We start from the raw sequence: 21,892 nt of genomic DNA on the forward strand, positions 1-21,892 counted from the left end.
TATATAATAATAACTAAGCAAGCATTTTCTTTATTTCATTTTTTCCAACTCCCTGGGCTATGTCCTTTTCAAATGTTGGTAAACTTACGGACTACTGAGTGTATAATATTATATTAGAGACCGTTGTTAAATTTTGATCAAGTGAAAAAGGAATTAATAATAATAATACATTAGATAAAATATAATTATTTATATTGATGAAGAAAATAAGGTACTAAGGCTGCATGCAGCTGGTGGCCTAAATCATGAGACTCGTCTTTGACGTGAAAGCACACCCTGAATCTTACGACATTCCGCTTGTATTTAATTTTTTTAAAAAAATTAAGAAAATTGATAGTGTTCCTAATGATAATATACACTAACTCCAGTCCTAATTAAACGACCTAGTTGATTAATTTGAAGAGATTAAAGAAATAAGATAAGTTAGTTATTTGTAACAAATAGGTGTTATCTTTTCTAAAATATCCTTGTTAGTCAACTATATTAGCTAGAACTATATTAGTAAAAGGATTATTTTGAAAAAAATATATATGAGAGAAAGTGGATTGAAGTTTTATTTTTAGGACCCAAATAAAAATTAAATAAGGTCTTATATTAAAGATCAGAAATAGTATAACTAAGTGGCCAAGATATTATACCTCAGAAAATCAGATGGAAGAGAAGAAAATGTTTATAGTTTATAAATTATATGGCAACTTGTTATAAGTTTTTTAAAATATAAAATGTACACAATTTATTCGTAAATCACAACAATAATACAATTCATTTTCAAACTCCGTGCAAGATGCTAGGGGAAATGATCTAACAAAATAATTTTTGTAATACTTACTTACCCCATATCAATATTTAATATAAATTTTAAAGGAGCTTGTACACTTTATAAACTATGAAAATTTATGAATAACCTCAGTTATGCCAATTATACTTTATTTCACATACCACAGGTTTGATTAAAGATATGCACCTTATTTGGAGAAAAACTAGATAAATATTTACTACTTGAATTAATATATTAAATGCATGAATTACATGTAATCTACACATAAAAATACTAATAAAGTACATGAATCACATAATAATAATTTTTTATACAGGAAGAAATAATCCTCAGAATATCCTTGCCAAGTTTGTGCTTAAGTTGTATGAAATGAATAGTTCAGATTTTTGACATAAAATTGCATGAACCAGAGAAGATGAAGATCTTTGAATTTAGGGATTATAAAAATTTTCTCATATAATAATTATAAATCAGGAATTTTCTCCCAAAATTGATTAATATATCATCACTGTACGTACATTTAATTTACTGTTGCTAGAAAAAGAAGAACATAAAAAGAAGAGATACTTAGATGAAGACCAAAATTAGCATGCAAGAAAATAGAAAAATTCAAATTAAATAATGATTTTTCGTATTCATGAACCAATTTTTTTTGTTAAAATTAAATGAGCGTGCATACAACTTTTACCTAAAATAATATCTTGTAAAAATACACTCAATTCAAGACCTAACAATGATTATAAAATTGATAAGCATTGATTTTTGATTAAGAAATAAATTATCCTTTTGAAGATATCCCACTTCTTAATATTATCGTTAATTATTTTCTCCATCAACTATTAACCACCAACTATTTTCTCTGCCACCTTCCTCTTTGTTGACGATATATTAGTTTTAGAATTGATGACAATAGAGACAACTATTTACATTTCTGGGGTAGTGATTAGAGAAAATTTTTGAACTCATAATTTAATTTTGTTATATCACAAAAATATTTTTTTATAACAAAAGGGTAATACATAATTAGGAAAAATTTTAATATTTAAGATCTTTTACGATACACTTATTATTAATTAATTTTTAAATATTTTTGGGCAAAAAAATTAATTTTTAATTATTGAAACGTCATTTTTCTACATTTAACAGAATAGGAAAAGTTTTTGGGAGTATATATGCAGACATCGTACAAAGGGGAAAGAGGGATATAAGTTTTCAGAAAAAAAAAAGAATAATGGATTTGACTGCTCAAATAATCTGATCCACATGGAAATAAATTAAACTTCCGATCATAAAAACATAAGCCCCAAAAAAAAAAAATCAGACTGGAATACACAATTAGTGGCCAACAAGAGAAGACTTAAAATCTCATTAATACTGAAAAAGACAATAAAATTTAAATGAATATGATTTATTTCATTAAAAGAATTAACATCCAATCAATCCCTCCTTTCCTTTCTAAGTATCTTTTAGTGCCACAAAATCCAAATTCGTGGCATCACTCTTGTGGCCTCAAACTCTCACCGCTTTCTCTCCCCCTCCCTCTCTCCACACTTACATATACATATATGGGAACATAGAAAACATATATAGAGAGGTAGAGATAGAAAGAGAAAGAGAGAGATCTAGAGAGAGGACTTATGTGTGTGTGTGTGTAAGTGTGTATATATTAGAGGCTAGCTAGGATCATCAGTGGACAGAAAGACATATATCAGAAATGGGCAAAGGAAGAGCTCCATGCTGTGATAAGAACAAGGTGAAGAGAGGACCTTGGAGTCCCCAAGAAGATCTTAAGCTCGTCACCTTCATCCAGAAACATGGTCATCAGAATTGGCGTTCCCTCCCCAAGCAAGCAGGTATCTTATGTTTTGTTGTTTTGTAAAGAAAAATTCCAGAACTCTTGTTCTTGAATCATATTTCGACCTTCTTCACTTTGCATTTGAATTATTTAGTTTTACTTCTATATACGAGGAAGGTTTTTGCCGTTTCTGATATATATCAGCTTCCAGGGATTTCTGCATTTTGCATTGTTCATATTTGCAAATCTCTTCTTCTTCGTCTTCTTCATCAGACTGCTTTCTGTAATATACTGTTTCTTTTTGTCTCTGAATATCAATGAAACTAGATTGACGGATTCATTTATTTTTCGTTGAAAATTAATATATGGCTCATTAATTCGGAGGCGATGACATTTGGCTGCCTTCACAGGGCGATGAAAAAGTTTCAAGTTTGGTCAGCAATTTTTTGGCTGTGGGTCCTCCTTTACCTATACAATGACATCTCAAATATTTAAGATTAAAATAATATAATCATCTTCGTCGTCTTCATCATCATGTCCAATTTCTGATAATGCATTTCACCTACCATTAATATGGCCCATCTGCCACCACCTAGCTTCAATCTCATTCCATACACACCCACACACACACAAGCATTTAATTTTTTTATTATCAGGTCAAATTCCACCAGTCATATTGTCTCTTCATACTTTGGAGCCTCGATCATTACAAAAACACTCTTGATTTCCACATTTCTTTAAAAATATATATTGTCTGAATTGTTTTTGCAAGAAAAAACCCATGAGCATATCAAAACCAGTGAGAAGTGGAAGAGGATGAGTATGAAAGCTTCATGTCCTCTAAAACCAGAATATACATCAGAAAATGGCAGTACGTAGGTAGAAGCAGAAACCACTCAAAATCTACGTTGAATGTATGTTTGATATGTATATCTCTGTGTGTTTCTCCCCAGGGCTTCTTCGATGTGGAAAAAGCTGTCGTCTGAGATGGATCAACTACCTAAGGCCTGATGTGAAGAGAGGAAACTTCACAGAAGAAGAAGAAGAAACCATAATGAAGCTTCATGAAGTCTTAGGAAACAAGTAAGCTTAGCTTCTTCTGTCTCCTGTTCATCAAAAGACATCTTTTATTACTTTATAATTCCATGTCTGATCTGATGGATTTTATTGCATCATTATTGCAAACCAAAGTAGTCTATGTGTGTGCGCGTGTGTCTGTGTGTATGTTTGCTTAAATCCAAGTTTCTTCATTTCAGGTGGTCAAAAATTGCGTCCGAGTTGCCCGGTAGAACAGACAATGAGATCAAGAATGTGTGGCACACCCATTTGAAGAAGAAATTATTATCGAAGAACAGTTCAGATAATAATATCAACCTGTCCACTAGCACTGATCAGTCCAAGCAAGAATCATGCATAACCTCTTCTTCGTCGTCTTCCTCAACTGGACGCCAAGAAGCGACAACATTAATTCCTCAGAAAACTGCAGACAATAATGAGCAGAACTTTGAAAATCCCACTAAAGAGTCCTCTTCACCAAGTTCCTTTCAGTGTTGTACTGATCAATCATCAACAACTATCTGCAAATTACAAGACGATAATCAGCTGGAACTAGTTGTAGCAGGTTCTTCTTCATTGTATCAAGGAGGGCCAGATAATAATGATTATAGTGATACAGTACTAAACGAGGTTGTTGACAAGCCAGCTAATGATAACACTATTGATTTGCTTGAAATACCATTGGAGGCAGACGATGATTTTTGGAACATGCTGGATGATGACAGCAACATAGGAGGAGGATCCTTCGTGTCAGATCATCATCAGGTTCATTCAGATGCTGAAACTATGAAGTGGATCAGGGAGATTGAGAAGGATCTTGGATTGGAACCTCAACAGCCATCATCTGATCTAATCATAGGATTGCCTGATGTACACATGTGGGCTAATAATGTTAGTTCTGGTTTCTGAGTCTGTAAGGATTTTGTTCATAATATAGCTAGGTTAGTTTTAATTTGATCAGGTGGAGACTCTATATTTTGTGTCTTTTTTTGGGCTTTAGGTTCCCTAACTTTCTAATACTATCTCCAGTCCTAATTATAAGACCTCGTTTGTAAATTAGGATAGAAGGTAGTATGTGAATCGAGCTTGTTAATAGTTAATTAGCATTTAATAGTTTCATTTTAGTTTAATGGATTAATCTCTGTACGTAGTGAAGATAGGGCATGTATGTAGTTATTATTAGATTCGAGTGCGCGCGCGCGCGCGTGTTGCATGCATCTTCATGAAGGGAAAAATATTAGTGGTGGATTAAATATGAAGTCTTTAAGGTTACGATTTCTTGAGATGTGATTATAAATTGAATTTCTATGCCCATTCTGTATCATAATTTAAAAAAAAACATACCAATATCAATATGTCTTCCGCACACAAGATATGAAATATTTAGGTTTTGGCAAAAGTAATCTTTAGCTTGATCCTTTAATTTTGTATAAAATTCCGCAGTTTATAAAGTGTCTTCGCAGTTTTCTAACACTGATATTGTTGGTTTTGTTAACAAATTAAAACACAATGATATAGAATTTTTAAATTTTCACAAAATATTTTTAATTAAACTCTTACATATTAAGTTTAATTTTTTAAACTGACAATGTTTATCACAAAAAATTATTATTTGAGATAAATGGTATTCGGATTAGAGAACTAAAAAAAGTATATCACTTGCTTTTTTTCTTTCTTTTTTCCCCTTTCCGTTACATTAGGAATGAATTGTTTGAAATGTGCACAATATGGTTTACTTGCGGACTGTTTGAAGTATACAGAGGGGAAAAAATTGTTGGTGAACAATAATATTATAGCTATCAAACAAAAAACTGGTGAGCAAGCGGAGTAGCTAGGTTATTGTAAATATTTCTCCATTTAACAAACATTAGTTTGACAATTTTTGCTTCATGTCCCCACAACTTTGAAGAATATTTATACATGAAAGCAAAATCTTGAAATTAACTTGGAAGTCCAATTTCTACAAATTCATACAAACTAGTGATTGATGATTTTGACTGACTCTTTTTTTTTATTTTTATGAAGTCCCTCTATCCACACTCAAGTCAACAGAAATGAACAAATAAACAAGAAAATTGATCCAAAGAAAAAAACCAAATAAAACCAAAGTCCTTATCTAATAGAGTCAAATAATTTAAAAGAAGTGAATGAACTTACAACAATTCATTAAATTATATTGTTGGTTTCATTTGATCTTTCAAAATCATTGATCACACATGAATCATATTGGCCTCATAAGAGCTCCCAATTTTCTTATGGATGACTTATATTATTACCCCTTTGGAAGTCGAATTCTATGTTGTTATTATAAAAATAAAAATAATAGAATAGTAGTAGTCAAGTTGTGTCTTGACTTTGTAGTTTTTAATTTAGTGATAATTTGGAGTTTGATCATATTAAGTTGACCCTTAAAAAAGTGATAATCTCAGCATAAATTTATTCAAGTGATAATGTCTACCCCAAGTTTGTTATTTACTAAAGTTCATAGGATAGTGGGGCTAATTAAATTAATATACTCCCTCTTATTCTATATGTAGGATCTCGATTGCTAATTTATAAATATGAAGAACATTATTTAGTTAATTATATGTTGATTTTTTTAAGATACCCCTAAATAGTCATTTACACCTGCGGAAGCCCTCTTTTAAGATGTGTATCAATAAGGATAGTTTAAAAAATAATATAAATTTTAGATATAAAGTGAATTGGGATATTATATTTAGAATTAAAATAAACCCCCCATATAGTTCTAACATTTAGAACCGGAGGCAGTAGTAAGACAGGGTAATGCCTAGTACAGGTAATGATTGGGACACAATCTTAGGAAACAAGAAGAAAGCACATGTGGACATGTTTGGCTGCTTTACTATATATGTTTGGTAACAAGAGAAAATAAAGAAAGGAAACCAATTAAGGAATCCAATCAATTGAAGTACACATAGTTATTGAGACGGCAGCTTCTTGGTATAGTCAATAATCAGAAGGTTAAGCAGTGCACTTCACAAAGAGTTAAAAATGAACAATGTGCCTAATTTGCAAATCTTAGAAGTAAAGCGTTGAATAATTAAGTTTGTGGTGTGTTGTTTTAATTATACACACACACACCCCTTATAATATTTGTGTGGGTTCCACCGACTTTGACTTTCACAGGGATTTATTGTCACAGCAGATTATAAGAAATTGTCACTTGTCAGCTTTCTTTCAATTTTCACCAGAAGTTTACGTTCAAATTATTCCATCATTCTTGAGTTGGATTCGTATTCGAATCTATCTATCCGTTAACTAAAGGTGTGACTCATTTTCTCAGTAATCAATCAAATAATTTGTGTGTGTGTGTGTATATATATATCACTTCTTGTAAAGAGACATATGCACAGTATGATAGGGAACATGCAAAAGTACGTACGTACGTACGTGTTTGCATCTATTTTGATTTTTGAATCGTCCAAGCTAGATTTAAATGACTTGCACCCTATATTCATTTTTGGATCATGCAGATAAAATAATCTGAGTTTGAGGGCAATTTTACTTCTTTAATCTGTACAGTGCATAGCTTTTGGCTGTGGCCAGAATAATGGGCAAAGACCGTACATTATATTGCATGTGAGCGGATGATATGTATACCTATTTTTCTTGTTCCATGTAGGACAAGAGGAGGAAGAAGAAGATCTGGAAAAACCCCTAGTTTTGTTTCTGCATTTTTCATTACTACATGCATATCTATCATCTTCACATATCTTCTTCTGCCGCTAATTAACCGCTATATATATAATCAATGGAAATTGATTGGTTCTTTGATTCTGTGAAGTTGGTTTTGTGTTTTGTGTGCGCATGAAGCTTAATTTCAGCTTACTGCAGGCTTAATTCGAGGATTATCAGTGATAATCTGCAAAATATTTTTGCGTTATTTGTTTTCTCTGGGAATATTATATATAATTATTGAAAATTGGTTTGAAATAATGAAGAAAAGCTGATTAAGATTTGCTGATGTTATGGATATCTTTGAAACTTGGCCTGAAATTAGTGTTTGTGGGTCCTTCTTCTACCTATAACAATGATACTGAAATGTGGGACATTATTAATCACATTTTCATTCATCTTCTCCCACAAGTTCAATTTCTCTCATAATGCGTGCCCACCCACCTACCATTATTATGCCCTAAATAATAACATTTTTTAGGTGTATATAATATATATATATATATATATATCAAGTTTTATAATATAATATTTTTTAAAAATAACAAATCAAACCACCACATACCTTTGCCTTTTATTAACATAAAAAGTACTACCTCCGGTCTTTAATATAAGATATCATTTGACTTTTATTTTGATCCACCCCAATCTATTTTGTCTCTCATATTTATGTATTTTTTTTCAAGGAAGTCCTTCTAATAGTGATAATTCTAGCTAATATACTTGATTAGCAATGATATTTTAGAAAAGATAACACCTATTCATTATAAATAACTAACTTAGCTTATTTTCTTAATCTCTTCAAATTACTCAACTAGTTCTTACAACTAAGACTGGAGGTTGTATAATCGTTTGAGGGTGGCTATGAGTTTTCGTACATGGGTGAAAACATTATGTTAAAAGAATTAGGATTTTTTTGCCAACTAAAATAATTAGGATTAATTTGACTTGAATCCAACTTAGTGGTTAAAAATTTAATTAATACCAAGAAATTGGCCAAAATACGTGGGAAGTGAAACATGAAAAGAAAAGTTGGTATAAGCAACAATCTGGTGAGTAAAAACAAATAAAAGGCAAGTGGGACAAGTTGGATATACTTAATCTCCACTTAGTAGCATCAACTTTGACAATTTTTTGCCTCAAATTTTGAAGAAAAGCCATGAAAGCAACCTCCAAAGGACAATTCTTCATGACTCATATGATATCTATATCCTAATTAAATCCTGGTCAACAGTCTATTTGCTTTTGGCCGTTGGAATTACTAAATAGCTTTTAATATTTAATTTGTTTCTCGAAGAAAATTAAATACAAGTAGTTAAGTATCCAATTTAACTGATCTCATTCTGAAAAAAAAATATCACTAATCAATATATATATTTTGTATTTACATGAGATGCGATAATATTAGCAGGCTTTTTTCCCCTCTTTTTTCTGGTAAAAATATTTGAAGTTTTTTTTTTTGGTTTATAGAAAGTCCGTAAGGAGAAAGAAATTTCTTAAGCAAATCCCATTAATCATCAGTGCATAAATATGCATGTATACATATGAGTTGAAAAATTGAAAATCTAAAGTGGCAATAGGCTGCTGGCTAATATAATATTAATTCTGAAAGCAAAAATGAATTGTTAACAAAGGGAAAAAATGGAACAACATGTCAAAAAAGGATGTGAACTTGTTCATAGCATGAAACTTCATTGCGAGAGGTGATGTACCAGAATCTCTACAGTTAAAAGAGAGGAATTATACAATACGAAACTTTATACGACTTTTAAGTCCATTTCCAGCGTGTCACTTTAATTCTCTGTTGCATTACACAGGAAAGACAACAAATAAAGCCCTAGGCACAACTCCTAGATGCAAAACAGAGAAAGCACACGCAGTGACAAGTCCAGATGAAATATTTGAAAAGCCTGAGGAAGCATGACTGATCTGTGGTCTCTTATACTGTTCTTCTTACAGGTAGAGAGCAATTCAGACGAACTTCACCTAGAGTCCCAGTCAAAACATCTAGATTAGACATTTTCAACATGACCCTAGCAAAATCCATGCGGAAGGTTGATCCATCATCTGAAGCATAAGCGGAAACCAGTCTAGCGGTCTTGTCGTCAGCCATCAGCTGCTGATCAGCATACAGAAGTCCTCTTCCCCTTAGCAAGCTCTCATAGTAGTGTGTGTCAAATTTTGACCCAGATGATACTGAAGATGACAATGCTTGCAGGTATGACATCCCCAGATCAGACTGACTCAACCTCCTGGAGAAGAAAGCAGCTGACACCTTATCATCACTACTGTTCATTTTGTCTGGGCAATTTATTCTCATCTGATGCAGGAAATCAGAAGGGATAGAAGGGTCTGGTCTTCCTGTGCCGTGAAAGTTGTACAGTCGTTGCTTGATGAAATCACAGCCAATTTTCCCAATGTTGTGTGCTCCTATAAGAAAAGAACAAACCTTATGACTAATGTTGTATTTCAGTTCAGAAAGATGTAGATTTAGCTTGTATTTTTACCAAGAAGGCTGACTGTTTCTCTTTCGTCGAATCCTCTGAGAGCAAACAGGCGTAGTGTTTGGTTAATGTTATCATCTGGTCTTGGAATCTGATTATTTGCTTCCTCATAAAATGATTGAAAGCTATCCTTTCTTCCTGTCAAAACTGGATAAAAAGGCCCACCAGCCTGCCATGGCCAAGTCCAGAAAACACATCAAAGCTTCAGTGCAGAACTTAATAAATGTAAAAAGAGAGAAAACGTCAAATATTTGAATTTACTGCGTCCTTGCAAAAATGCTTACGTACATTGAAGGTAACAATATCTATTCGAGCTTTTAAACACCAGAACTGAATCTAAATAGTAAGATTCATGGATACATATGGAAAAAAATTGGCCAAAAGTACCAAAGGTTTAAAAGAGATCCTAAGCTAATCAATACTACTAAAACAAGAAGAAGAAGCAGCCTAATCCTAAGCCAATCAATATCAACATAAAATACCAAAACAATAACAAGTTGCATAATTTATAAATTACGAACAGTGTAACTTAGCCTTTAAACTTTATGCAATGCACAGAATAACATCTCGGTTTTAAGTTGAAACGAATTGAGAAGAAGTTTTTCATCACATGATTTTTCAAGATAAATATTGTTTGGATGAAGATAACAAAGCAAAGACTTGTTACTACTATCTGGCAAATAGAAATGAAAGCAAAAGACAACAGTTTTCTGACTTGCATGTAAAGCCAAAATGCACGAGGCCATTATTAACATATATATCTCCTTGGCTTATCACCAGTATAGTCATCAGATTAACCAGTCCTTAAAACATAAGAAGTAGATGCAGAGGAACAAACCAAAACAACGCCATCTCTTGCAGCAAGAGCAAGAATGTCGGCACAGGACACAGTCCCGACACATGTTTGTTCCAGCTCCTTCTTAATCAAGTCAACATAATCGAAGCCTCTCAAAGTCTGGTTGGGAAGAGCCTGTTTCTCAATCGATCGGTTTTTTTTACCATAGCTATCATCCAACAACACTGAAGCATCACAGCCCTGATTTTGACAAAACCGAAACATTAGGAACGCCAAACCATGACCATTTCAAATCAAGAAAAGTCAAGTCACATATCATGCATGTTCATTAACAATAAAATTGAGATGATGGACCGAATGAAAAAAAAAGTAAAATTCGCAACCAGTGAGAAACGCATAATAAATGGAGATATCAAGGAGAAAAGAAACCTCAAATCCTAAAGAGTACTGATACATCTATACAATACCAAGAAAGAATAGAAATCTGCTATACACCAGAACGATGGACACGGAATCAAGACCCATTTGAATGCAGGTGAGAAAATGACAGAACTCACGATCTTGGAAGAAAAACAGAACACACCGATTTACAAAAATAATACATTTGCGCGGCAATGAAGTACCTCAATGAAGCAGTCATGGAAAAAGAGACGCAAAAGAGCCGGTGAAATGTCCTTATGATCATAGTAGATGCGAGTCACGACTGATCTGACAATGGTTTCAGCCTCAGGGCAAGAATCCCGGTAAAAATCGTACTCTAAATTGGACCCATCTCGTATCCTCTCGCTGAAAGAAAAAGCGACGGAAGCATCCCTCGAAGACAGTGAAGAGATTGAAAAAGAGAAAGGAGGTGAAAAACTAATCGAGGCATGTTGTTCACTTTCACCTCTTGGGTTTCGCAGAGAAAGAAGCACGGGAATCAAAAGAACCAGCGCAACATACACACTGAAGCAACTCGGCATTTTGGGCTTAGGGTTGCTGCTTATTTCTGCTAAACCCTACAATTTCTCTTTTCAGAGAAAGAAGCCTTATTTTGAGGAGAAGAAGAAGAAGATGATGATGATGATGAAGTAGAAGAAGCGGGAAGAAGTTCGGTTGTAATAACGGAATGTACCCATATTTTCATAGCGTCCTTGCGAGCGCGGGGGAGAAATGTTCAAAAGACGAAACTACCCTTAACGTTCATGGACCGTGAAGAGTTATTCACTTATTTAGCCTATAATTAATAATACAGTGCGCAAATTAAATCAGAAGAATAATATCAGTATATTTAAATAAACCAAAAGCATTAATAAATGTTTAATAATACCTTGTACATATATCAGCCTAAAATTTACCCTAGAAAGTCCAATTTTTAAAATTAATTAAATTATTAATAGTATAAGCGATTTCCCAGATTTCTGTCCTATACACAGAGTATTTTTTTTTTTTAACTTTAAAGATCAAAATACTAATTTTATAATTATAAATTTCAGAAACTTTCTTAGCAGAAGAAGGACTTTACCAATGAAAAAACATTTTATTGAAACTCACATACACCCCAAGAATTCATACCTTAAAAAATATTTAAGTAATTTAGAAAGTTTAATTATTTTTCAAGCCATTTGAAAAAAAATACTAATAAATTTGATTAATAATGCTCATGTTAATAAATAATTACGATTTTAAGAAATTGTTTAGCGTAAATGTGTTGAAATTTTTGTCCTAATATGTAATTTCGCGAACAAAAAGGATCTTTTCATTTCCTTGCACCCCATGCACATCATCCATACTTATATATCTCAGTGTACGCTGTATATGTTAGTGGAGAAAGATTGCTGCTGAAACTCAAGTAGTGGGCAATAATCACGATGGGAAGGAAATCTTCTCGCGGTGAAGGATCCAAGAAACTTTATTCTTATTACGCTGGAGGCTATGGCGCTTCCCTCAAGAACAGATTTTATCGCAGAGAAGCACTTATATCGATTCTCGAAGATTTATTTGTGAAACAAGAAGCTGAAGCAGACGAAGAAGAAAGGGAGGAGGAGGAGGAGGAAGAAGAAGAAGAAGAAGATGACTACGGAGGAGGAGGACAACCATTGACGCATGAAGCAACTAAGGAGGAAACAATAACTTCGGTTCATCCTCGATTTCTATCTTTTCTGGAGAAAGATGACTCCTTTCTTTGTCCTTCGAATGGGCGTCCCAGTGCATCGCACAATAAAGCTCCAAAGGAAAAGACAACGAGGAAGCAGTACATGCAATTTCAACCTGGATCATTTTTTTCCAGCGAGGTCTGTTTCTCTCTTCTTTCTTTATGGATTTTCTGCGTGGTTTCTGTCAACTTATTCCATTAGATCAGTTTCTTTTCTTTACCAAATGACCAAGTTTTGTTAATTTAGAAATTTTTTGAAATTTATAAAGCAGTACTTGCCATTTCAAAATCTGAATCAATTTTTGCCTGATGGGTGTACTTTCTTGGTTCTTGATAGTGCTTCCCTATCATTTCCAATTAATCACATTGTGATCACTAGTTATTGCTAAATTGATATGGCCTGGCCTGACGGTTCTTTGAGGCAATGGAAACAGAATTCATTCGTAGTAATACTTCCTTTTCCAATGTTCCTGTTAGGATTATTTGACAGAGAGGCAATCTGAAGATCGTGTGCAGAAGGGCTTGATGATGTGTTGGCAAACAGATTGGCTTCTCTCTCCTTTTCCCGTGTCGCAAAATTTTCTTCTATCTACATAACCTACTTCATAGTTGTCTCCACTATGTGCTTTTTTCTTCTATGTTGATACATTGTGGATAATTGCTTCTTCTGTATGCTACTTATTTACCAACTGGTTTCCATGAGTAAGACTTCTTCGTAGTTTTCATGAGTAAGATTTCTTTGCAGCTTTCATGATTAAGGTTTCTTTGTTATATTTACATTGATACATTTTGTTTTGATTCACCTCATAATTACATAACTTATGATCTTTAAAATAATATATATATATATATATATATATATATATATATATATATATGAAGAAAAAAGAACTTGGAGGAACCTCCCTCCCTCCTTGTGAAAAAGAGAGTACGCAATTGATTCATAATTCTAGCGAGATATCAACCGGTGCGACAAAAATATCAAGTTATATCCCTCTCAGGCAAGTGAGAAAACATTTCTTGTTGGAGTCACTTTGATTACAGTTGAGACAGTAGACACTGTTTCAGAAACAAAATATACAGATGGTATCATATGAACTGGAAAATAATGCAAAAATGTACAATGTAATGAGATTTTTCCCTTATATATTTAACTAACTTCACAATTTGAACACCATAAAGGAGATGTTTTCAAGGGTGTAGAAGAATTTACACATACATCTAATCTATTACGAAATCGCGCTTCGTTTGTCTTTAATAATACAGGGAGAGGAAAATACACCCCCATTTCTAAACACAATTTATGCCTAGGTTTGATTCTACCCTCTAAGCTAAACGAGAAATACTGGGGGAATTCTTTCAGCTCCTTCAAATCTCTCCCCATTTCCACCACAAAGTACTTGTATTTAGGCTCCAAATTGTTCTTAATACTATAGTTGAACAGCTGAGGAAATCTTCGAAACATTGAAGTTGCGTCACGGCGAGAAAATCCAATATTCTCAAAGTAATCAATCCTGGGAATAAGCTTTTCTTCAACACTGCATGATAGCAAGTACGTGTGCTTGTTTACTTCTTCAATGCCAATGCTTTGGAGAAAGTACAGGGTGGGACGAAGTTGCCCAGTAACACTGCAGACAAGCAACCTGGGACGACGGTTTATGACACGCTTGATATCTGATCCATTCACTCGAGCTTCACGGATCAGGAAGGTGAAGACAGGTAAAAGATCTGATGCTCTGCATGTGAGAATCTCAGGGCACATGCCAACAATGCGCCGGCACTCAATTGCAGAGAAATCCATGGATGTCAAGAATTCCACAGTGGATTTTATATTAGGAAGAGAGGCAGAGATGATGGTTGGATGATTTTCAATAAGTGAGAAAGAGTCAATACCAATTGACTCTAGATATAGGACTTTCTTCTGGAAATCAGTGTCACAGTTGGGAGGGAGAATTTGCTTTGGACATCGCCACTTTATAACCTGGAATACAACCAAGTTAGGCCAATTTTAAGTTGATGGCAGTTTATCCATTAATACAGACAAAAGAAATCAATGAGATATCCTAATAATGAAACTAAAATGCATTACTCGAGACTAATGTGGCAAAGGAAACTGTAAACACAGACGAAATTGGGAAGTCAAAGGGGAAAAAGCATCTGCCTAAAATTCTGGTGCTAAATTCGAGAGCAAGTTCTCTTTACAAGGAATGTAAATGAGCTCATATGCAAATAAGAGGTTATTCAAGAGGAAGTTTAAATTTCGCCTCAGAGAACTTATTACCTTCGTAGATTTATCATTAAACTAAATTAGTTTGGGGCAGGCTAGAAGTATTGATCATATTCACATCAAACAGGATATTCTAAAAATTTAAATTCAGACATCCAGCACCCTAGCTGTACTCCCTTATGCTTTCACCTTTTTTCCTAAAGTGAAAATCTTTTATGCAATTGAATTTGAGTTTTCTACTTTGTACAACAGATATTTTGAAGTCATCAATGGGAACGCCATCCCCTAATCAAAGCCTAAGGATTGAGTATTGTAAATTAAAAAAGTATCATGGTTAGGTAGCAAAATAGAATTGAAAACAAAATATTCTACATTCAAGAAATTTCAAGGTAGCTCAAGCAACTTTACCAAAATGAAGATTGAAAAGTGGTTGAATCTCTTATGCCTTTCTGGACTCTCAGTTAAAGGTAATCTATATCTGACAAAGACGCAACTACCAGTACCAATTCTTACTCCCAGTATTGCAACTTTAACGGGAGTAAATATGCATTTTCAACACAAACAAACGATCAATTTTAGACCAACACAGATGAAAATCAATACTCCTCCGTATAAGGTCTTATATTTAGGACCGGAGGAGTAGCATTTTAGATGCAGAAACTATGCTAAGGAAAAATCAGCAATTCGTCAAGAAACTTTTCCTGCTACAGCTACACAAAAACCAAATTTTTTCACTAAAAATTGCAACTTGAGGGTCATTACACAGAACCAAGCAGGAAACAATAAGTGGGGTTGGAAGCAAAACTCACCGTAGCCTTGACAACGAAGCCTCGACGGCGAATCGAAGTGGGAACCCGAGAATGGAAAGGTTTGCAGAGGCCACTGAAGGATTTGGGGACGGTGGGAGATTGAGAGAAAGGACAGCAATGATGATGATGATCGGAGATGGATGAAGAGAAAACCCTAGGGTTAGAAGACAAGAGGGTGGAGGAGGCCATGGGAGGAGCGTGCTTGTGGTATGGCATGAATGTGATAGAAGAAGACATGAGAGAGAAACAGAGATGGAAACGGAGGGATGAGAAGATAACGAGTAAGCGCGTGGCAGCTCTGGTGGGGACGATGCGTCTATGCACAACCAACACACTCCATACATTTGGCGCACAACTCGATTGCACTTTGCCATGTAAGAATTTTTATCAGTCCCTGAGACTTCAGGAACGATCCATTTGTTTCGCAAGAAAAATATAATTATATTTATATTTACATTTACATTTATTTTAAAAATACTTCTGTAGTAATTAGTTTTACCCCCTGGCAAAAAAAAAAAGAGTAATAAATTTTACTCCCTTTTTTCTGCCCATCTATTATATAAGGGAATTCCTAATAAATACTCTTAACATTAAGAACCAAAATCAGTGATGCTAATTTTAATCATTCGTAATGTGCAAACTAATATTCGAACCTCCTATGAAAAAAATGTCTATATTTAATGCCTGATAGTGTCTCGAATAAAATAATGATACATATAAAAAAAAATCAAAATCAATGACTGGACTTTGACTAATGTCATATCAGCTCATATAATTATCAAATTTTGTATTCTAACAAATTATTTACAATAATTTTTTAGCTATTCACTACTGTGAATTAATTTTTTTTGGTAATAACTGTGAATTAATTATTAATTATAATCATTTATCAATTAAGAACCTGATGTAAATTTCTTTTTTTTTCCTTTTTATTTTAGATTATTTACAATAGTATTTTTAGCTATCCATAATAAGCATTTAACAATTAACAACTTGAAAATTTCATACATTCATAAATAAATGAAATAGGTCCCTAGCTTACTGTTTAGGAGTGGGTTTTGGGAAAAAAAATAGAGGTGTTCATTTGTTTTTTTTTTTTTTTTCAATTAGTGGAATTTAGGAGACTTTTCAGAAGTTGATGAAACTTGTTGTTATTGTTATAGTTAATAGCTAAAAAATTATTGTGAATAAGCTATGCAAGAGACATGTTACATTTATTTATATAAATATGAAATTTGCAGAAAAGTTGTTGTTAGTCACTAAGTAGTTATTGTGAGCAGTTAGTTCATTGCAATGACTAATTAAAGAATTGTTATAAAATTTCTAAATTTCAATGTGCTATCTGTGAACTAATTTGACATCAGACAAATTTGAGTCACTAATTAGATTTCTCAATAAAAATTTACATAACAAATATTAAGAAGTAAATTTATTACTAATATATTTAGGTTAAAAACTCATCACTAATATTTTTTAAGATATAAAAAAGCAAGTATTTTGAAAGAGTTTTAGAGAGAAAATTTATTGATTGATGGGTGTACAGTAGCTTCTGCATTAACATATAACTAAAATATACATTTTAGTGTCTTAATTTTGTAAGTATCCGTTCAATTTTTAATCATATCACCATTAATTTTATTAAAAAGGATAAAATTAAAATTTTAAGTATTAACAAGACATTCTTAACATGTTTAATTTTTTAAGATAGAAATAATTAATACTACCTCCGATTCTAATTATAAGACCCAGTTGACTAATTTGAAGAGATTAAGGAAGTAAGTTAAGTTAGTTATTTGTAACAAATAAGTGTTGCAATTCCTAAAATATCTTTGCTAATTAAGTGTGTTGGTTAGAACTATAATTATTAGAAGGACTATCTTGAAAAAAAATACATAAATATGAGAGATAAAATGGATTGGGGTCTTATAATTAGGACCAAATTAAAAGTCAAACGGGATCTTATATTAAGGACCGGAGGAAGTACAAGAAATTATTATATATTTTTTTTGGCCAAAAAAAAAGATAGAAATTATTATATGAGATTAATAGTAAATAAAAGTTTTTGCGTAATATATATTTCCCCTTGGTTCCGCACAGTGTCATACTGCCCGGCCGAGTTCATTGCCATTGGAGCATATGAAAACTTGCATTCGCCTTCGATAGGAAAGAAAGGTCGGCCTTTTTTTTTTTTTTCGGTTGAAAATCCTCAACTCTGAAGCGTCGCAAATTCTCTCCAAGCTGTGAAGAAAGCACTGATGGGAAGCGATAGGAAGTCCAAGGAGAAGAAGAAGAAGCGAAGGGGTTATTCTTCAGACTCTGAAGGTACTTGATTTCCCCCGTTTTTTCTTCCCTCTCTTTGTTATGCGATGTGTTTGGCTTTCGAGAAAGCGGAAGAAACCTTACGAAGCAGAATAATCATTTCAAGTGTTCTATAATCGGACCTTTTTCAGGCGGCATGATGACGTCCACTTGGAAGTTTTTCGTGCTCCCAATTACTTTTTACTGAATTCTAGTCGTAATATTCAGATGAGAAGAAAAGCAAGAGACAGCGAACGGCAGATGACGAGGAAAGAAAGGGAGAAAAGAAGGAGAAACGCAAGGAGAAGAAATCTTATAGGCATTCGAAAGATAGATCTGACAAAGGTAAGCATATGTACGAGATGATCAAGCATTCAATTTATTTAATTTTATCTTTTATATCTCACCCACCAGGTTGCTCTAGCTTTACCATAAGCGAACTCATTCACTACTATTCTCAGGTGTTTTTGTTATCAAACCCTCAAATTTATTTCCAAGTTTCTATCATGAATCCTGCGATGCTGGATATTATATGTTCTATTCTGGTTGGACGTGAGACTTGTCATTCTTTGTTTCTGTTAGTCTGCTGCATTGACATTAATCTGATATTTAGAAAGATAATGAATGGTGTCTTTAGTCGTAATGAAGGTATTAATCAACGTGCGTTATTTGTGACGAGTTACATAAGTCTAGTAGTCTGGTCGGAAATAAGGTACTCCTCCGGTCCTAATTATAAGACCCAATTGACTTATTTGAGGAAATTAAGGAAGTAAGTTAAGTTGGTTATTTATAATAAATAAGTGTTGTCATTCCTAAAATATCCTTGCTAATTAAGTATATTGGCTAAAACTATCATTATTAGAAGGATTATTTTGAAAAAAAATGCATAAATATAAGAGATAAAATGGATTGGGTCTTATAATTAAGACCAAATAAAAAGTCAAATTGGGTCTTATAATAAGGACCGGAGGAGTATTAATCAACGTGCCAGTACTGTTATGAGATTACTTTGAATTTAGTTGGTAGTCTGGTAGGAAATAACATCTAGGAATTCTGTTAGAAGGAATGCAGGTGACTTGCATCCCTTGCAGCATCTAAGGTTGGGCAAAGGTAAATGGCATGATGATGAATAGAGAGGAAATCTGTGTGATCAATCTGTGTACCATGTACTTTAATCTGCATCAGGTGACGGGGGAAAGCTCTGATCAGTTGTCAATTTGGCACAAAAGTCTTGAAGATGTGCAAGCTTGAATCAGTGCCATTAGGAAGCAAGGCAACATGTAGACTAGTTGCCAAGGTTATCAGCCTGATTTTCGAGGTCTCATGGACTGTCTTAGGATTCATGCTAATGATGTTGTGTGTGACTTTTAACTTAATGTCAAATTGTTTTTTAAGAGGTATGTGAATCTTAGAAGCTATTTCAAAGAATTATGAAGACCATTTCTGTTCTATACTGTAGAATCATCCACAAGTGGATGAAGGTGATCTTGTCAGGCCTCCTGCTGGGTCTTTGACATCAGATTAGACAGTAGCTCTGTCTTCAGTTGTTTCACTGGAACCTGCTTGCAAAATGTATGCCATAAGTTATGGCGTCAGAACTTGAAAGCAGAGCCTAATGCTGATTATTGAGTCCTCCTCTATTGAAGGAAATAGTACTGAAATTGGCTCTACATCTTCCATAATTTCATTTGATTGTCTATGTAAAGGATACTCTTAAAGAAGCAACAGGACACCAGTTAGACCTGCTACCATTGCCTCCGGCTGTAACTGACTTTTGAATTTCGACTTGCACAAATGGTTTATTGCTGCGAATCACTATTCTAACTGTAGATTCCAACGAAAATGAATCACCATCCAGGATTAACCTTTTCTCTGAAAGGAGGGGGTGCTCTACTTATTTCCTTGCTTCGTCATTTACCATCATACAAAGGGTCCCCAGCTGGATAACGTGAGAAGGGGCAATTTTCCTTCGAAGTCCTTGACTGAATAATGTTAGAAGGAGTAATTTTCCTCCAACGCAATTGTTTGAATTGGTTTGACTTTTGAACGTGTGGTGTGGGTGAAAAGTAAGCATTCAGGCTCTGTTTTTGTTTTTGTGTGTGTGTGTGTGTGTGTTTACTTTTTTCAGTTCTTTCTGGTCATTCATTACTTTGTATTATGTTGGAAGAGCATTAGCGTTTTCAAGTCTCTGCTATTATTGAGGCAAGAACTATTGTTACTCTACACTTCCCTAAAAGGCATTTTTCTTTTGGCAATAATATATCTGCATGCTACTTTTCCTTCAGGGAAGAAGTCAAAAGATAAGCACAAGACCAAGCACAGTAAAGGTGATAGCCATATGGTGAGTTGTATTCTTGATATTACTGTTACTGACAATGTCTAGTTGAAAGGGCCTTGGTTGTGCCAGGTTGTTTATTGCTGTTTATCTGAGCCAGAATCTTTTTCGCCTTTACTGGGTTGAGAAAAAAGTCAGAAAAATAATGGCTAATAAGTAATAACTTTTGATAAACTGTAAACCTGTAGTCTTTGGTTTGTAACCCCTTTTGGTTTCAGATTTGGTAATTAATCTACTTTAATTCTTGTGTTGTGCATAGGCTTTTTCGCCACTAAGAAATTAAAGAAATCAAGGAAAAGAAATTAGTTGAGTAGGCGATTTAGTGGAATATAATGCGTCAAGCATGCTTAAATTCTGTGGTGGTAACTGGCTAATTGCCGAATGTTGAAAGTTTGAGCAGGTTAATTGCCTGCCATGCCTACCTGGAAACCATATACGTTATTTGCCATGCAACCAAAGTTGAAGCGTTCAATACATAATTGGATAAAAATTATGTACAGAAATGTTGCTAAACCCAAGATTGCTCGTTTCTCATATTTCATGGCTTTTCCATGGTTACTACTCCCTCTGGTCCTAAATGCAAGGCCTGTCCAAAATTGGTCTTACATTTGGTACTTTCTTTATTCATCACCAGTTTAAACTTTTAGATTAGGCCATCGTTTTGTCTACTTGCGAAATGCTTTAAAGATAAGAATACCTCTTTCTGATTCCCCATACATTGGTGTCTACATTTAGACCTTCGAGTTTAACACTTTGGTTGTTGATGAGTTGAAGAATCAATTAGTTCATTTGTTGGATGGATTACCATTGTAATTTCAAATGCAGGAGTTCCAAGAATTGTCCAAGGATGACTATTTTTCTAAGAACAATGAATTTGCCACGTGGCTGAAAGAACAGAAGGATGTGTTCTTCTCTGATCTTTCATCTGAGTCAGCGCGTGAGATGTTCTTGGATTTTGTCAAAGCTTGGAATAAAGGAAAGCTTGAATCCCGTTATTATGAAGGCATTACAAGTGGTCCGCGGACAGCCCACAACTGGAAAATCAAAGGGTAGCAGGAGAGAGAAGAGGGATCTGTTCCTGGAGTTCAATCTCTTGCCTTCTTATAGTTAAAATATGTGTAGCTCTTGAAGTGAACCTGATGGAGAGAAATTACACCTCTTGAGGGGTAGAGCTGTCTTTAGAACTAGTCCTTTATTTACTTTAGCTATCCTTTCCGGCTGCTAGCTAGGCACTTATGAAATATAGATGTTGTTAGTAGAAATGAAATATTTGAATTAGTCTTTGGGAATCCTTTGTTTGCTGCACAGGATATTGTTAATTTTTTTTTTTTTTCAAATTATCAAAAAAAGGGCAAAAGCTTCATAAGGATGGATCCTTTGCTGCCGGAAAAAGATAATATGCCGACGCTATCATTATTTTTAGCAAATTTCAATATATATTGGGATTTTTTATTTGAGGAC

General features: G+C 33.8%; 4 protein-coding genes across 4 annotated transcripts; 2 read left to right on the plus strand and 2 right to left on the minus strand.

Annotated features, from left to right (window-relative positions):
• The first annotated feature begins 2,422 nt into the window (after positions 1-2,422).
• Positions 2,423-4,878, plus strand: LOC114725220 (transcription factor MYB63-like). Its single transcript, XM_028911707.1, has 3 exons — positions 2,423-2,631; positions 3,527-3,656; positions 3,830-4,878. Exons 1-3 carry the CDS (start codon positions 2,493-2,495, stop codon positions 4,536-4,538), a joined length of 978 nt encoding a protein of 325 aa, XP_028767540.1. The 5' UTR covers positions 2,423-2,492; the 3' UTR covers positions 4,539-4,878.
• Positions 4,879-9,244: 4,366 nt separating this feature from the next.
• On the minus strand, positions 9,245-11,590 carry LOC114725128 (putative Peroxidase 48). The gene is made up of 4 exons (XM_028911601.1): positions 11,252-11,590; positions 10,671-10,868; positions 9,836-10,001; positions 9,245-9,758 (listed from the first exon to the last, which is right to left on the minus strand). Exons 1-4 carry the CDS (start codon positions 11,588-11,590, stop codon positions 9,268-9,270), a joined length of 1,194 nt encoding a protein of 397 aa, XP_028767434.1. The 3' UTR covers positions 9,245-9,267.
• A 2,178-nt stretch (positions 11,591-13,768) lies between these two features.
• On the minus strand, positions 13,769-16,102 carry LOC114725209 (transcription termination factor MTEF1, chloroplastic). Its single transcript, XM_028911697.1, has 2 exons — positions 15,799-16,102; positions 13,769-14,743 (listed from the first exon to the last, which is right to left on the minus strand). Exons 1-2 carry the CDS (start codon positions 16,033-16,035, stop codon positions 13,913-13,915), a joined length of 1,068 nt encoding a protein of 355 aa, XP_028767530.1. The 5' UTR covers positions 16,036-16,102; the 3' UTR covers positions 13,769-13,912.
• A 1,786-nt stretch (positions 16,103-17,888) lies between these two features.
• LOC114725122 (style cell-cycle inhibitor 1-A-like) lies at positions 17,889-21,736 on the plus strand. The gene is made up of 5 exons (XM_028911588.1): positions 17,889-17,960; positions 17,991-18,120; positions 18,325-18,441; positions 20,382-20,437; positions 21,257-21,736. The coding sequence occupies exons 2-5, from the start codon at positions 18,054-18,056 to the stop codon at positions 21,482-21,484; spliced, it is 468 nt and encodes a 155-aa protein (XP_028767421.1). The 5' UTR covers positions 17,889-17,960; positions 17,991-18,053; the 3' UTR covers positions 21,485-21,736.
• The last annotated feature ends 156 nt before the right edge of the window (positions 21,737-21,892 follow it).

This window comes from Neltuma alba, unplaced genomic scaffold (genome assembly GCF_004799145.2).
Source record: "Neltuma alba isolate B1F8T4 unplaced genomic scaffold, ASM479914v2 tig00002394_pilon, whole genome shotgun sequence".
NCBI lineage: Eukaryota > Viridiplantae > Streptophyta > Magnoliopsida > Fabales > Fabaceae > Neltuma > Neltuma alba.

Bases quoted from the DNA above. Each gene is read 5' to 3' on its own strand.
- LOC114725220 (XM_028911707.1), top strand. From the start codon at position 2,493: ATGGGCAAAGGAAGAGCTCCATGCTGTGATAAGAACAAGGTGAAGAGA. The intron at 2,632-3,526 runs GTATCTTATGTT...GTTTCTCCCCAG, and splicing joins TTCCCTCCCCAAGCAAGCAG to GGCTTCTTCGATGTGGAAAA. The intron at 3,657-3,829 runs GTAAGCTTAGCT...TCTTCATTTCAG, and splicing joins CATGAAGTCTTAGGAAACAA to GTGGTCAAAAATTGCGTCCG.
- LOC114725209 (XM_028911697.1), bottom strand. From the start codon at position 16,035: ATGTCTTCTTCTATCACATTCATGCCATACCACAAGCACGCTCCTCCC. The intron at 14,744-15,798 runs GTGAGTTTTGCT...GTTGTATTCCAG, and splicing joins GCTTCGTTGTCAAGGCTACG to GTTATAAAGTGGCGATGTCC.
- LOC114725122 (XM_028911588.1), top strand. From the start codon at position 18,054: ATGGGAAGCGATAGGAAGTCCAAGGAGAAGAAGAAGAAGCGAAGGGGT. The intron at 18,121-18,324 runs GTACTTGATTTC...CGTAATATTCAG, and splicing joins TTATTCTTCAGACTCTGAAG to ATGAGAAGAAAAGCAAGAGA. The intron at 20,438-21,256 runs GTGAGTTGTATT...TTTCAAATGCAG, and splicing joins GTAAAGGTGATAGCCATATG to GAGTTCCAAGAATTGTCCAA.
- LOC114725128 (XM_028911601.1), bottom strand. From the start codon at position 11,590: ATGCCGAGTTGCTTCAGTGTGTATGTTGCGCTGGTTCTTTTGATTCCC. The intron at 10,869-11,251 runs GTACTTCATTGC...TGTCAAAATCAG, and splicing joins TCCATGACTGCTTCATTGAG to GGCTGTGATGCTTCAGTGTT. The intron at 9,759-9,835 runs GTAAAAATACAA...CTTTTCTTATAG, and splicing joins AGAAACAGTCAGCCTTCTTG to GAGCACACAACATTGGGAAA.